Genomic DNA, 16,316 nt, shown 5'->3' with positions numbered 1-16,316 from the left:
AGACCATAGCCAGACCAGAACAGACTCAATATTTAAGGCACAGAGAACCAAAAATAGTAAATATTGAGGCTATTCTGGTATGGCTATGGGCTGAAGAAGTGGGTCTGTCCCACAAAAGCTCACCTAATACATTATTTTGTTAGTCTTTAAAGTGCTACTTTACTGCTTTTTTGTTTTGATAGTATATAGATTAGCACAGCTTTCTCTCTGTTATCATAAAATTCAGTTCAGTTAAATTCAGTTATAAGAGAATAATTATAATTGAATAATTTGTGCTAAATGTTACAATGTGTGTCATTAAAGCTGCATCTTCCTGGGTCACACAAGTCCAGAATACTGCAGATGTTCTTTAGGGCACCAATCTGATTTATGGGTGGGAAAGGTTTGATCCAGTGAACAAGGGCAAAAGGAAGAAATAAGTGCTTTTTGCAGGCAAAGGGATTGTTCATGGAAATGAACTCCATGCATGTCTCCTTTGCAACTCTGTCTGTGTACTGATCTTCTCACCCTGCAGAGATCCATAAGTCACCATGTGTGTGGCTGTAGGGTACAGTTCCCTACCCCTGCAAGGTACTTCAGTGGGACTCTCTTGAGACTCAGTCATCTCAGCTGGGCTGTTAGTTGCACAGTGATCTCAGCTGCCTGCTGGTGGTGGTAAAAATCAGCTACCAGCACGTATGTCACGCTGAGTATGTTTCCCAGACCTGACGAAGAGCTCAGTGTAAGTCCAAAAGCTGGTCAAGTAAAAGATGTTTCCTCATCCACCTTGTCTCACTGATAGATACACCCATCTCTGCTTGAGTATTTCCCCACCCTACATCAGGCAATTTTTTGAATTACTTTCTGCTTTCCAGGTAGATGTGTTCTGTTGGATTAGCTTTCACAGCTGTATAACCCCTCAGGCTCATGTAGCTTCAGGGACCAACAAGCCTATAGGCAAATCTGGGCTGGATAGAACACTCAGTTGCTCATGAGAGTACATTGCCCATCCACTTGATTCACACTGTGAGTCTCAAATAAAGTCCACACATTGTCTAATCCAGAGCTGCATTCTGTGACAATGTCACGATACTCAGTTATCCCTGGTAAATATTGCAGATTATGAGTCTGATCCTACAAATTTCTCTGCACCAGCCTCCCACCCCACCCCCACAGAGTGCAAAGAGAGTTGGGCCTACTCATCCTTTCATAAAAGGCACTCAGCATCTTGCAAGTCTGCATTCTGTAATTTACCTTCCATAAATCAAGCTGTGTTTCCATGTGTGGCTCTGATTTGGTATGGGTTTTTAAGCATGTGGCTGTCCAGTCATATAGGAAATCTGATGAATACAGTTCGGATGTTTAACACAGTAGCTTGTATAATATATCCCTAGAGAAGGCAGGTTCATTGTGGATTCACATACCTTTAAATTCAAGAGAAGAAGAATAAAATTCTCTGTAGAATTTCTCTATTTGGTGGTGGTTGGGTTTTTTGTTGTTGTCGTTGGGTTTTTAAGATAGTCTTTGAAAGAATGAAAAATGAGCTGAAAAGTTTTCGGTGAGTCAGAAAGCAGACTCTCAGCTAAATATTTAGTTTCCACTCAGTTCCAGTTTATGATATACACAAAAACAAACTGTTTTCCATTAAATATGTCACAATCTGCCCGTATTTCTGAAGACAATTCAAAAGTTCAGCATAACCGAATGGAGAACATAGTCTAATATTTCAGGAAGGAAATTGTGGTGTTTCCAAAATGTACAAAACAAATGGGCACATGTGGGAGAAGACACTTTTTAAAACAGAAATTCCTTTGAGTGAAGTTAGGCTATCTATCCACCTAGCCAGTAGAGCAGAGTAGAAACAATACAAGCTAATAAATGGCATGACATTTTATTAAAAACACAAGATTATTATTTCAACTAAGTACTAAAGATTTCCTATATTTAGCTGCCTAATTGGAAATAAGAAGGACTTGTGCTCAGATACAAAGGATCTTTTTATATGAACCTCAGTAATCAATGTCACAATCGTGGCTATGTTGCTGGTTACTTAGCAAATAGCTTTATACTGTACACAGTAGGAGTGTAAATAGCTGCATAGCATTACTTGGAACATTAGTGGCATAAATGCATTCTGTCATTTAAATGGCATGTTCTTACATTCTGCTGTATAGAACAGAGGGGAGGCCTATGGATCTTTCTGATTGGGAAGAATTTTAGGGTTACGTTATCTTCAATGGGAATTGTGCTTGGTTGGAATTTGGCAAAAAAGCACATCTATATATATATCAGTTTTGCCAGCTCTCTTTCTGATATCCCCAGCCACCAGCTGGAATCTTCAACTGGCCAGTTCTACACAGATGCTGGCTCCTTTTTATGTCCTGAGCAGCACACAAAGGCCAAATCAGAACTGGAAACTAATTCAATGTGGAATGGACAAAATTTGCCTTGGGAAGCCTGCTTTGGCCAAGACTTTATCCTATCAAAGAAAGCAAAAGACGTTCTGAGCGCCACTCAAAACCATCCATTTCAGAATTGTGTGAAGCTACAGATGCCACAGCTTGCCGAGATCCCTCTGGTATCTGTGATGTCACAAAAGGACACATTCTCAGCTAATCCAGAAGTGCTGGATTTGATTGAGGAGGGAGGTGAGATTTCTTTAAGCAGCTAAAACTTATTTCTGCGTTGAATGTGCCCCACAGGCCTCTCAGTGAGTCCTGGGAAGCTGGCAGGTGGCATGTAAATAAAGCACTGAAATACTGGATTATCTTATTATTATCCCTTAATATTAACCCATCATAGTGATTGTTTTTAAACAAATTGCCTTAACAACGTACAAGATAGGTAATCATAAAGAGAGGAAAATCACTGTGTAAAATTTGTGCCATGTGTCACCAATAAATCCTGATAGCAAGAGCTAGGGCTACACTGAGCCATAATGCCAGCAGCCTGATGCAAAAGAGTGGTCTCAAAATGCAGATAGATGCTTATTTGCATATTAGAGTGAGATCGCCCTGCGGCCAGCAGAAAACAAGCTGTGTAGATGTGGATTTGCTGGCAAAAAACCCTTCATTGGCAGCCCCTTATGCCTGAAAAAAATCGAAGATAAGGGCTGCAGAGAAAGTGGGATTCCCCCTCCTCCTCCTCTGGCATCCTAGGGGTGGGCTCCTGGGGGGGCCCCTGGGATGCAGGGCTTGCCTCCAGGGTGGACTCCGCCTCCGGGGCCTGCTGGGGCTCGTCGGCCGAGGTGTCGAGTGGCCGGCGGGGAGGAGGTGTGCCGGGGGCCCAGGATGGACCTGAGCTCCCTGTAAAAGGGGCAAGTGGCGGGGGCAGCCCCAGATCAGCTGGCCGCATCCTGGGCCCAGGCGTAACCCTGCCGCAGCTCCTTCACCTTACTCCTGACGTGGTCAGGAGTGTGGGCAGGGTGACCCCGGGTGGCCAGGCCCTCGGCCAGCCGAGCGAACGCATCCATGTTCTGCCTCTTGCTCCCCATTACCTGGAGTACCTCCTCCTCACTCCAGAGCCCCAGCAGGTCCCGGATCTTGGCCTCCATCCAGGAGGGGCCCCGCTGCCTTTTCCCGGGCTGGCTGCCAGGCTGGGAGCCCTGGCTCCCCTTGGGGGTGCGCCCTGGGGGCGCTTGGGGGGCTGGCGGGCGGCCATTGCTGCAGGGGTGGTGGCCTGGGGCTGCAGAGATGTGTGCAGGCTGGCCGTGTGGCCATGCTGCCGCCTGCACGTGCTCTCAGCTTCCTGCACAGGAACACAGGGGGTGGGGAGCTTTAAGGGGCCGCTGCACGCAGCGACCATAGAGCTCAGGGGCTGGAGAGAGCGTTTCTCAACCCCTCAGCTGATGGCCGCCATGGCGGACCCCGCACTTTCGATGTTGCGGGACGCGGATCGGCTACACGTGCCCTACTTCGATGTTCAACATCGAAGTAGGGCGCTATTCCCATCCCCTGATGGGGATAGCGACTTCGACGTCTCGCCGCCTTACGTCGATTTCAACTTCGAAATAGCCGGCACGTGTAGACGTGGCTAATGTCATCTGGTCCTGGTGACTTGTTACTATTAAGTTTATAATTTGTTCCAAAATCACCTATAATGACACCTGAATCTTGGACAATTCCTCAGATGTGTCACCTAAAAAGAATGGCTCAGGTTTAGGAATCTCCCTAACATCCTCAGCACTGAAGACCGGAGCAAAGAATTCATTTAGTTTCGCCACAATGGCCTTATCATCTTTGAGTGCCCCCTTAGCATCTTGATCATCCACTGGCCCCACTGGTTGTTTAGCAGGCTTCCTACTTCTGATGTACTTAAAAACATTTTGTTCTTACTTTTTGAGTTTTTGGCTAACTGTTCTTCAAACTCCTTTTTGGCTTTTTCTATCACATTTTTTGCGTTTACTTTGGCAGTGTTTATGCTCCTATTTTCCTCACTGGGATTTAACTTCCACTTTTTAAACAATATTTTTTTTTATCTTGTGTTGCTTCTTCTACCTGCTTGTTAGGCCACGGTGGCACTTTTTGGGTACTATTACTGTATTTTTTAATTTGCGGCATACTTGTAAACTGAGTCTCTCTTATAGTATCTTTGAAAAGTTTCCATGCAGTTGCAGGCATTTTACTTTTGGCACTGTATCTTTTAATATTTGTTTAACTAACACCCTTATTTTTGTGTAGTTCCCCTTTCTGAAATTAAATGCCACAATGTTGAGGGGGATGAGGTGCTTTAGCCATCACAGGGATGTTAAATTTTTTTACATTATGGTCACTATTTCCAAGCAATCCAGTTATATTTATCTCTTGGACCAGATCCTGCACTCCACTTGAGACAATTCTTGATTTAGTCTTCCCTTGTGGGTTCCAGAACTAGCTGCTCCAAGAAGCAGCCATTTAAGGAATCGGGAAGTTTTATCTCTGCATACCGTCCTGAGGTGACATGTACCCAGCCAATATGGGGATAGTTGAAATCCCCCATTATTTCTGGTTTTTATTTTGGTAGCCTCTCTAATCTCCTCTAGCTTTTCAAAGTCACTATCACTCCTTGTCAGGTCGTCAGTAATATATCCCTATTGCTATATTCTTATTATGAGGGCATAAAATTATTATGCACATAGATTGTATGGAATATTTTGGTTAATTTAAAAATGTTACTCCACTTGCTTCTACATTTTCTTTTACATACAGTGCAACTCCCCCACCAGCATGACCTGTTCTGTCCTTCTGATACATTTTGTACTCTGGTATGACTGAATCTCATCCATTGCCCTCACTCCACCAAGTTTCTGTGATGCCTATTATATCAATATCCTCCTTTAATACAAGACACACTAGTTCAGCCACCTTATCATTTAAACTTCTAGCATTTCTGTATATGCATTTTAAACATTTGTCACTATTTTTCTGTCTGGCTTTTTCAGATGAATTAGATTCTTTTTCAGTTAGTTGGTTTTACCCATATTTTATCATCTTCAATCCTCTCCTCCTTAGTAGAAATAGAGAATCCCGATGTATAGGCTCTCCCTTAACAGATGCCTCTGTCCGATCCATGTGCTCTTCTGCACCCATCGGCTTTCCACCAGCCCTTAGTTTAAAAACTGCTCTGTGACCTTTTTAATGTTAAGTGTCAGCAGTCTAGTTTCATTTTGGTTTAGGTGGAGCCCATCCTTCCTGTATAGGCTCCCTGTACCCCAAAAGTTTTCCCAGTTCCTAATGAATCTAAAACCCTCCTCCCTACACCATCATCTCAACCACGCATTCAGACTCTGAAAATCTGCCTGCCTCCCTGACCCTGCACGTGGAACTGGAAGCATTTCAGAGAACGCTACCACAGTGGTTTCAATCTCTTTCCTAGCAGCCTAAATTTGTCCTTCAGAACCTTTTTCCTACCTTTCTCTGTCATTGGTACCTACATGTACCACAGCCACCAGCTTCTTCCCAGCACTACACGTAAGCCTATCTAGATGTCTTGAGAGATCTGCAACCTTTGCACCAGGCAGGCAAGTTGCTGTATGGTTCTCCTGGCCATCACAAACCCAGCAGTCTGTTTCTAATGATCAAATCCCCCATTGATAACGCCTGCCTTTTCCTAATGACTGGAGTTCCCTCCTCTGGAGAGGTATCCTCAGGATGAAAGAATACCACATCATCTGGGAGGAGAGTCCCAACTATGGGATGGTTTCCCTCTGCTCCAGTTCAATATTCTCCTTTCCTGAGACTTTCACATACCTCAGCAAAATCAGGGCTGTCCAAATGGAGGTGGGGCAGGTCTATAGTATCCCAGAAAGCCCCATCTATGTACCTCTCTGCCTCCCTTAACTCGTCCAAATCAGCCACCTTGGCCGCCAAAGCCCAGATGTAGTCTCTGAGGCCAGGGGCTCCTTGCATCAAAGGCACACGTATGCCACCTGTCCATAAGCCAGCTAATCATACCTGCTGCTTTGTGTGCAATAAACAGGAAAACCCCCACTCTGCTGCTGGGCTTCTGACTGCATTTCCTCCTGCAGAAAGTTAGATTTTTGGTAATGTGTGTATTTAAAACAGGTAGTTTTTAGATTTTTAAAAGAGGTTTTAGAGAATGTCACATGTACCTAGCCCTCTTCCAAACTCGCCCTCTAAATTCCCTGTTAGCTGCTCCTTTTAGCTCATCTCCCTGGTCACAAGCTCCACCATGTTCACAGATGCCTTCAGTTGTACAACAGCTATGTCCAGTCCCCTTGCCTGCACCAGTTGTCCAAGGCAGTTACTGAGTCCCATAAAAACTTAGCCTGTTCATTATCTAGAGCATTTTCAGTACAAGGGTCAGAATGTCATGTGGTGTGTTTGAGTCTGTACTTGTGGAGCGTCTCCAATGCATGCACTTGGATATCTCTACACTGCAATTGAAGACCCAGGGTGGGCTGGTACCAGCTAACTCTTTGGTGTAGAGATTCAGGCTAGGCTGAAACATGAGCTCTGGGACCCTCCCTACTTACAGGGTTCTACAGCCTTGTCTCCCCAAATGCCTGGGCCCCAATTAAACCACCTCTTAGCCCATGAACCAAAGTTAGCTGGCACAGGCCAGCTGCAGGATTTTAACTGCAGTGTAGAATACCATTGGTGACTTCATTGTCTTTTTTCATATATTCTCTCCCAGACAGGTTCCTGCATGTGTTGAGCACATGCTCCACTGTCTCTTCCTCTTTAGAACACATTCTGCAGTTTGGGGAGCTGTTCTGTTAATCAGGATTGCTCTTATAACAATGCACTCTGTGTATTTTTGAGGAGTCCTTCTACAGACAATGAGTCTAATCTTCATTTACTGAAGAGGTCACTCTCTCTCCAGTACTGCCTATGCACTGATTGCTCTGTAAATCTTACAAATCGGCCTTTGGAAATTTGGTGTCTGCTTTCTTTTACTCTGTGATTGGCTGAGATGCATCCTCGGCCATTGCATGTTATCGTAACCAGATGATCCTTTATTCCAGCAGACTCCTCATATATTTTGATGTTTTATTCTTCCTTATCAATTGCTTCCTCCATGGATAGCAGACCTCTTCCTCCATCACACTGTCAGATGTACATCCTGTCTGTCTTGATTCATTGTTCATTACTTTATTCTTTGCCAGAAACCTTTTTGTTTGTATGACAAACTTCTTCTCTTGATCCCAAACTTTTTCTTCTCTTGCTCACTCCAGCAGTGTACTGGCCACATACAGTGGCTTGGATCAAATTTTTTGAGTTGAGTTTTATCATAGAACCGTAGAAGATTAGGGTTGGAAGAAACCTTAGGAGGTCATCTACTCCCACCTCTTCTCAAAGCAGGAACAATTCCAAATAAATCCTTCTGGCCTCCACTTTTTCAAGCCTGGCCTTAAAAACCTCTAAGGAGGAGATTCCACCATCTCCCTAGGAAACCCATTCCAGTACTTCACCTCCCTAGTAGTGAAATAGTTTTTCCGAATATCCTCACTAATTTAGAGGACTTTGGGAACAAGAGACGTCTGCCAGACACTCTTTGTTCCCAAAGCCCACTTAATCAGGACCATAAAATTCTAAATCCCACCCCCCAACCCCCAAAAATGAAGAGACTTACCTGAGCCTCTGGAGTCAGCGCTGCCTAGATCGTTGCCAGAGCTGCCGTGTGCTCCTCCCACCAGGGGTGGGGCAAGTACGCCAGCAGGTGGCACTTGCACATGTCCCCAGCCCTGGTAGGAGGAGCATATGAAGGCTCTGGTGCTAGCGGTGGCTCCTCTAGCCAAGTGGCAGGGTTCTGTAGCTCCAGTGGTGGAGCGCCATGCCCGGCGGCTCCAGACAGCTCTAGCTGCATGGTGCCTGGCAGCTCCAGCCACTCAACACACGCTCCAGCCGCACAGTGCCCAGCACCTCCAGCCATGCAACGCAGAACCTGGTGGCACGGCACCCAGCAGCTCTGGCCATGCAGCACCTGGCAGCTCCATCCAGCACGTCCAGCTGCATGGTGCAGAGCTCAGCAGCTCCAGTGCCAACACAGGGCCTACTTGGGGTCCAGTAGATCCAGCCGTGGCACTGGGCTCCAGCTCGTCCTGCAGTGGGTGAGTAGCAGGCTTTCATGGGGGGAGGAGTGGGACTGGGGCTGGGAGATCCTGGCGGGGGTGGGTGTCGGTAAACCCTCCAATTTAATGGACACCCAGGTTTAACAGACACCTCTCCCCTCCATTAATCTGTTAAATTGAGGGTTTACAGTTACCACATCCCTCAACTGGCTAGCAGTTCTCCTACTAATGCAGCCCAATATGCTGTTAGCCTTCTTGTCAACAAAGGCACATTGTTGACTTAAATCCACTTCCTTAACTATTGTAATCCCCTGGTCCAATTCTGCAGGCCTGCTGCTTAGCCAGTTGGTTCCCAGTCAGAAGCCCTGAGCATCAACACCCCCCTGTCAGGGTAGAACTGCAAGCACCCACAGGTCCCACAGTGAGTGGGAGGGGAAACTAGCTTTGGTTCCCTGAGGCCACTAGGGAAGGAACAGGGACAGCCTGAGACTGATTTCTTTTTTGTGCATCAGAGGTCACAAACAGGAAAAAGGTTCCCCACCCGTGTCTTGGATAGTTCTGTGTTAACTTGTATGCCATTCACTTGTACCAGTTTGCCCCTCTTAACAGACATCAACACACATTTATCTAAGTCAGCTCATAGCTTTATACTTCATCAGACTGTTCTATATGTGACATGTCTTCAGTGTTTCTGCTTTTGTAACCTTACTTAGTTTTAGGTCATTGGTGTACGACAAATGGCTAATTAGTTATTGTTCTTGGCTGTTATGATAAATTATAGTTATCTCATGGAGTCAAATGTTCTCATTACCCATAGATTGCTGCAGAAACGGAAATGATTTTTGGATTCAACTTGGGCATTTTCACTGTGTCAAGGACACACTAATGTGGGATTCTGTCTTTTGCTTTTTGGTAGTTATTTACACCATCTTTTCTTTCTTTTCTTTTGCTTTGCATCTTCGGTGATCCTCCAAAGATGTCTTTTGTCTCTCTCATATTTACTGTACAGGCTTTTTTCTTGAGAGGCAGAATTCCACTGTGTACTAGCACAATCCATAGCGGCTTTACCAGAGATGCTGTTAGAAGTTTCCACGTAGTTAGTAAATACTTGATTGAGCTATGATTCATACAATCACTGCAGCCTTTTCTTTCTTTCTTTCTTTCTTATTCATTTCCTGCCCCCTCTGTCTTCTGGGTTATCAAAATCCAGCACTGGATCACTTCTTGGTTTGTCCTACGAGTCCATTTCACTCTTTTGTTGAGAATGATCTTTGACGTTCTCAGGCTGCTTCTGTGTCTACACTACATTCCACTTTCAGAAGCGGAATGCAAATGAGGGTGATCAAAAATGCAAATGAAGTGCTGATTTACAAATCTTGCTCTTCATTTGCATAATCTCCGGGATCGCACTTCCAGAAGAGGCTTTTCCGAAAGCAAAAACAGCCATTTAGATGGGGTTCCTTCAAAAATAAACCCTGATTTTGAAAGAACTCTTCTTCCTGAAACAAAATAGCGGTGACAAGCAATGCATATTATGTAATGTGTTTTGGTAGTGATATGCATGTATCAAGGATGTGTGTCAAGTTCAGTACTCAAAGTAATAGTTCAAAAGATCTCATGTCTTTGTTCCGTTTCAATTATTTTAATTGTAGGTGGTTTTGAAAATTGTGTCTGTACATGTAGCCATCAACAATTACTGTTCAAACAGTGTGCTGTGATGTTCTCCTCTTACTCAACAGACATTTTGGCTATTAATAGAGTGGCGTGGGAAATAGTGGCAAAAATGAATTCACAGATATGTGTTCTGTATTTTTGTTAGTTCCATATGATATATGTCCTTCTGAAACACTGGGTTTCATATTTGAATTATGATGGACTGACAAGTATTCACAGCATAGCAGATACAAGTGAAGTTACCCAAGCAAGGCGTTTTACCATTCTCCACACATTTCCCCTGTCTGTAAAATCATATTTACTACAGATGAAGTCTGAAAATTAACAGGATGTAAATGTTTTCATCCTCAGAAAGATAACCTATGTAATTAATATTACCCTCCTTTTCAGAAAGGGTGAGACTGGTTCAGTTGATCCTATCACTTACTGGGTAGGCCTTCATGGCAATCATAAAACCTAGACATTAATCCTGCTCTGTATCTTTGGGCAAATCAGTTAACCTCTGTGAGACTTAGTTTTTCAATGTGTAAATTGATATTGGTGGCATTTACCTTGTGTGGTGGGGATCATGCTGCAGAGTGTAGGCCTTTCTGTCAGTGCAGAATCCCACTGGCTTCAAGAATTGGCTCACGTGAATTGGGGCCTGTGTAAGGGGCCTTTTGTTGGTTTGATTAATGTCAGTGGGAGCAGGAGTTAGCCTTAAATAATATATGTAAAGTTTGTGTAAGTGTGAAGTATTGAGACAAGCAGAAGAGGAACAAAAACCTGGGAAATCCTAATTCCCTGACCTCTGCTTAATCCAGTGAATCGTGGCTTTTGGGGAGGGGTGTACATCTGGTCCTTCTGTTGACTTTTACAGAATTCCTGAGTTTGAATTTTCAAGTGAAAGTGGCTTTTCACAACCTTCTGTAAGTGAAAAACATTGTGTTAGCTAAATCATAAAAGTGCTTTAATTGCACAGAAGTTTCTGTCTCTCTCTCTCTCACTCTCTCACACACACACACACACACACAGAGAGCCATAAGGAAAACATTTTGCTCAGTTCCAGTTACTAATGTATTTAACATCATGAGATCTCATCCTTAGAGGAAATACAACTGGTCTGTTTTTTCAGAATTGATTGCGTGCAGATAAGCGGGGAAAAAACACTAGGACAAAACTTGTGTGTTCCCATAATTCTGTGGTGGTAAAGTGGAAAATAACTATTTTTAAACTCTATCTTTTATTGTAATTTCTAGGCACCAAGCCAACAACGAGACTTCTCCTGCAGAGCCTGATTTCCTTCACAAACAAATGAAAAAGGTACTATTGAGTTGAGATTCAGATTCCTGAGTCCACAGTTCTGCTTGGCATAGCCATCTAAACATGAAACTGTTAGTGATGTTTTGAAGTCTTTGAGACAAAAGCCTGCTTGCTAAGAACTTTCGTTCTGTGGAAAGACAGGGAGGTACGGTGAATAAGAGAATCAAAAGGCTGGAAATTTGCTGCTGAGAATAAACGCTAGCTACTCCCTGAGGTGATTTGTCTGTGCACTTCACTTTCTACAGATGTTAGTTTCTTTTTTAGTAAGGACCTGAGGTTCTTTGGTAGCACTTTGATATCCTGCTCGAATTCAATATGTGAAATGGAGGAGTCGCTCTGTGACTTGGAGCACAGCGTAGTCTTTGAAGTCTGATCCAATTTTTGCTGCTTACCATTTGATGTTGAAAGGATGAAATGAAGAAAATGTACAGTTTTTGCCAGTAACTCTGCTGAGCATATGTAAGATTAAAAAACCAAAATCCCTTGGATGATGTACTTAGAAATGTTAAGCAGATTAATACCTTCCTATATAGCCTTTTACTAAAGATACAAATTAACTATGAGAGGAAATCAGCATACAGTGCATGCTGTGATTAACTACATGAGTATGGGGTAAAAAGTTAGAGGGGAAAATAAATGTTTATGACATAGGTGCTTAGTCACTGTGGTTAAATGTCACAAGAATCTTGTGTGACTTCAATGTAGCATTAGACATTTTATTATGACATATAAAACAGACATTTGTTTTCTGTAAGATTGTGGGTAAAAGTGGACCTTCTAGAGTGCAATACTTATGCTATTTATGTTTCTGAAACAATGTTCCTTCTTCAAAAAGGATTTGGATGAGGTTCACACATCTCAGTTTCTTCTGAAGCATTCACTCGAAATAAACGATTCACAGCATATAAACCAATCCCTTGCAGTTGCAAATCATCGATTGAGTCCCCTGGGATCTCATAAAAAACAAGGTAAGAAATATATTAAAGTAACAAAAATCTTTCTTTTAATATTCACGAGGTACATGTTGTCTGCATGTAAGTTTATTTGCTGATGAGTTCTTTCGACAGTCCCATGGAAGATTGGAAACATACCATAAGTAACTATTAATTTAATATTGGCAGTCTGAAAATGCACATTAAGTACAATAGGGAGACAAGAGTCTGGTGTGATAGCATTCTGTTACAAACATAAGCCACAAAATTGTTATCAGAGAACTCTCCCTCTGGCTACAAGCATCATGAACTGGAAGTTATGAAACCTCATATGTCTGGCAGAATGAACAAACAGCTGAGTTGTTTGTACTCATTCTGCAGCACAGTGAAGCCAACAACAATGCTTATAAATATGCCTTGTTTGGTTCTTACTCTGCTACTCTGTTCCTTCTTGCGTTGGACAGTGATTTCTTTTATCTATTTAGAAATTTTAAAATGAAGCACCCTGGGTCATTTTCTGTTTTCAGCAGATCTACCTTTCCAGTTTTCCAGGAAATCAATATCAGAAACTATAACTTATCAAAGTGCTTTTTTCCGCTGTTGTCAGGGAGTTGTATTTACAGATCCCTGAATGTAGGGTTCCCTAAGGGGCCATGAATGATTGCCTACAGATGAAGGAGGAAAATGTTGATAATGTGATAACTTTTTGGACCCAAAATGTACATGCTGATACACTTGTAGGACATCCTTAAAATGAGGCCTTTTTTGTCTTGCGCTCTTTATAGAGTTTCATTAATCTGACTGTGCAATTAAATGTACCATATTATACCTATTGTAAACTTTTGCTACAGGGTCAATAGGACTACGGATTTTTCTGTACACTTAGGCTCTGATCCTGCCAATTCAGATGTGCTGCATGCTTACACGTAGATCAATGGAACTAGTCACATACATAGGTAAAAAGGTGCATGGCTGCTGGCAGGATCAAGTCCAAATATGTGTAGAAAATTACACAAATTCATCATTTTTCATCCTTGATAGAGATGCACAGTTGTTTTCAGCTGCAAAGACAGAGTTCTACATAAACACAAGATGTTGGGAACTACATTGTACTTGGCTTCTGAGTTTCAGTCCCCCAGAGATTTGAATTTGTGGAATGTGAGTGTAGAGATGTGTGCATTACAGTGGAAATCTTATAAATGATGTTAAACAATAAACCTGTCAAAAAATATTTTCATTGCACTAAACCTTCCTAAGAGAAGCAGCAGTGGCTAATATCTGTCACCCGGACTCTTGCTGAGTACCTTACTCTGTTAATAGTCCTATTGAAATCAATGGGATTAGGCATGAAGTACAATATTACTTAGCGGGATTGAATATGGCAGAATTAGGCCCTTGGCAAGTATGTGATTCAGGATCCATTACCCAATCATTAAGATTTTACTTGTAAAAATAGCCGTGATTGGGGTTCTCCTATTAAAAATCTGTTTCTGCAGGAATATTGATTTGATCGATTCAGAAAATAAATATTTGCAATGAACAATCACACGGCTAAAAAGAAATAAAACTCTCAGCAAAACATTTAAGGTATTCAAGATTGGAAAGTATATAAATCAGACTTAAATCAAATGAATAACTGGTAAAGAAATAAACCTGATGAAGAATGATGGCCTCGTCCAGTGTTTTATGAAAGCATAGTTCTTCAGTCACAGAGTCAAATACTTTCACACCCAAATGAATTCTCTGTTTACTCTTGGTCCATGATATATAGTGTTAGGATCCAGTACTTATGAAAACCAAAATGAAATGGCAAATATACAGCATTATCTTTGAGGTACAGTATAGTGTCAAATATGTCTATTTTATAACTTTTGGATATAATATATAAAGTATTATATAAAAAAGAAAGAAATATATAGTAGGTGAGCCAAAGAATATGATGATTTTTTTCTCATGAAACATTATATTACAATTTTTATAAACTGATTCTGGATTATTTTAGAATTCAGTTACAAACAGGACTGGCCCATCAGTCTAATAGTAGTGCAGATGCAGAATTCTTCTCATTCTACCTCATTAGGGGCCTGGAGCCTTGTTAAATGTGGAGAGAGGAACTTGGTGTTTTTCTATTGTGACCCCATTATCCATTTTGGAAGCAGTGTGGATGTCTAAAAAACCAACTTTGTGTCCAGACCTTCTCACCTAGGTGTGGTCATTGTGTCTGAGACTTTTGAAGTGGAAGGTGAGTACATAAATTGCAAAAACAAGAGGCAAGGGGAAAAGGAGGAAACAGAATGATAAAAGTTTGCAAGTTTCCTCTGGAAATGTACCAGTATGTTTATAATGCAAAGTGGTCAATCACACTGTAATACCTGGACATCCAATATGTTAGAATGTTTCCAGTTATACTGAAGTGGCAAGAAAAAAACAGAGCTGAGAGATTCCATACAGGCCCTACAAAGCCTGTAGTCAATGATTTATGCGGAAGTGTAGATGCCGAAAGACTCCCACTGACTGTGGTGGGCTTTGGATTAGGCCTATGAGAAAAATATATTTAAAGCTCTGGCCAAATAGTACAAAGTGCACGCACAGGCTAAAATGGCTTAAAGGAGAGATTTTTCAAAGGCACAGAGGGGGAATTAGGAGCCCAGTTCCTATAGACTTTCTGTGATATGGGCATCTAATTCCCCTTTGTGCCTTTGAAAGTCTCCCTTCAAAGCAGTGGTGTCTCTGCATCACTTAGGGATTCCCCCTACAAAGTCAAGGGAGTTTGGGGGAGAAATTCTGCCAGACAGTAAAGCCAGCCTTAAAATTCATTGCAACACCAGTGGTATAGAAGGGCTACAGCAGGGACAAGGATCCCCCTCAGTATCTTCCATATGAATAATTTCTCCTTGATACTAACCTTTGTTGGTAAGGTTGGGAGGAGTGTCCAGTTCACATGATAGTCAGAAGCCAACTATTTAAGTCACAATAGGGTAAAGATAAACAAGAGAAAATAACCATTAGTGGTCCTGGACAAACACAAATCTTAGAGGCAGTCTAGCAGTGACATTTTTTGAGAGCAAGACTGCAGAATATCATTGTGTCATAGTCCCATAAGTCTCAAACCTGGTCCATCAGGTTCCCTGTTAACAGGTACCATCCTGGTTCTACCCCACAGCTCATTATTAGCCAGATGAACTTGAAGTTATATCAGGGCCTGATTGTAGGAACACAGTGAACTGTGTATGATTGGTCACACTCACCCAAAGAGAGGCCCAGAATGTTATCCATTCAACTCTTTCACCTGGCTGCCACACTGGGCTTTGCCTGACATCTGAATCCTGCTTTCCTGACCTGTTCTTGTTCCTGAGCTCAACTCCAACTCTGACACTTGGCTTGATTCCTATCATTGACTCTTGCCTGTAGCCACTAGGCTCCTGCACCCAACCACCTATATCTCAGCCTCAACAGAGTATTTGAAAGGACTCTCTGGACCAAGAATAAATATAACCACTTTTGTAGATGAAAAGGAAATAGGTCAGTAAAAGAAAATGCCAACAGTATGTGCACATTGAGCAGACAATAATGTGATTTCAAATGTTAATAGATAGATGGGCGCCTGTACTTCAAAAATCAAATATGAGTCTCTTGTCATATATAGGCTATGTCTACAAGGGTACAAATCTTCGAAATAGCCATGCTAATGGCCATTTTGAAGATTACTGATGAGGCGCTGAATATTCTTCAACGCCTTGTTAGCATTAGTACGCTTCCGGCTGTGGTGCTTTGAAAGAGCTGCTTTCAAACGCCCGAGGTGTGGCACAGCATGGCTACATAGGGGTCCTTTTTGAAAGGACCCTGCACATTTTGAAATCCCCTTATTCCCTTCAGCTGAAGCGCCGTGGCCAGAAGTGTGCTAATGCTAATAAGGA

The 16,316-nt window shown here is 42.5% G+C and overlaps 1 protein-coding gene across 1 annotated transcript in view; it reads left to right on the top strand.

Moving 5' to 3' along the window:
* The window catches only part of MYO3B (myosin IIIB), a 314,275-nt gene that overhangs the window by 221,164 nt on the left and 76,795 nt on the right, over window positions 1–16,316 (top strand). Inside the window, exons 30-31 of the mRNA XM_075001557.1 lie at window positions 11,404–11,467; window positions 12,303–12,435. Coding sequence (XP_074857658.1) covers window positions 11,404–11,467; window positions 12,303–12,435 — 197 coding nt within the window. The remainder of the gene's footprint in view (window positions 1–11,403; window positions 11,468–12,302; window positions 12,436–16,316) is intronic.

Source organism: Carettochelys insculpta, chromosome 8 (genome assembly GCF_033958435.1).
Source record: "Carettochelys insculpta isolate YL-2023 chromosome 8, ASM3395843v1, whole genome shotgun sequence".
Lineage (NCBI taxonomy): Eukaryota > Metazoa > Chordata > Testudines > Carettochelyidae > Carettochelys > Carettochelys insculpta.
Note: the sequence above shows the minus strand (reverse complement) of the source record. Positions and strands in the feature narration are given on the sequence as shown.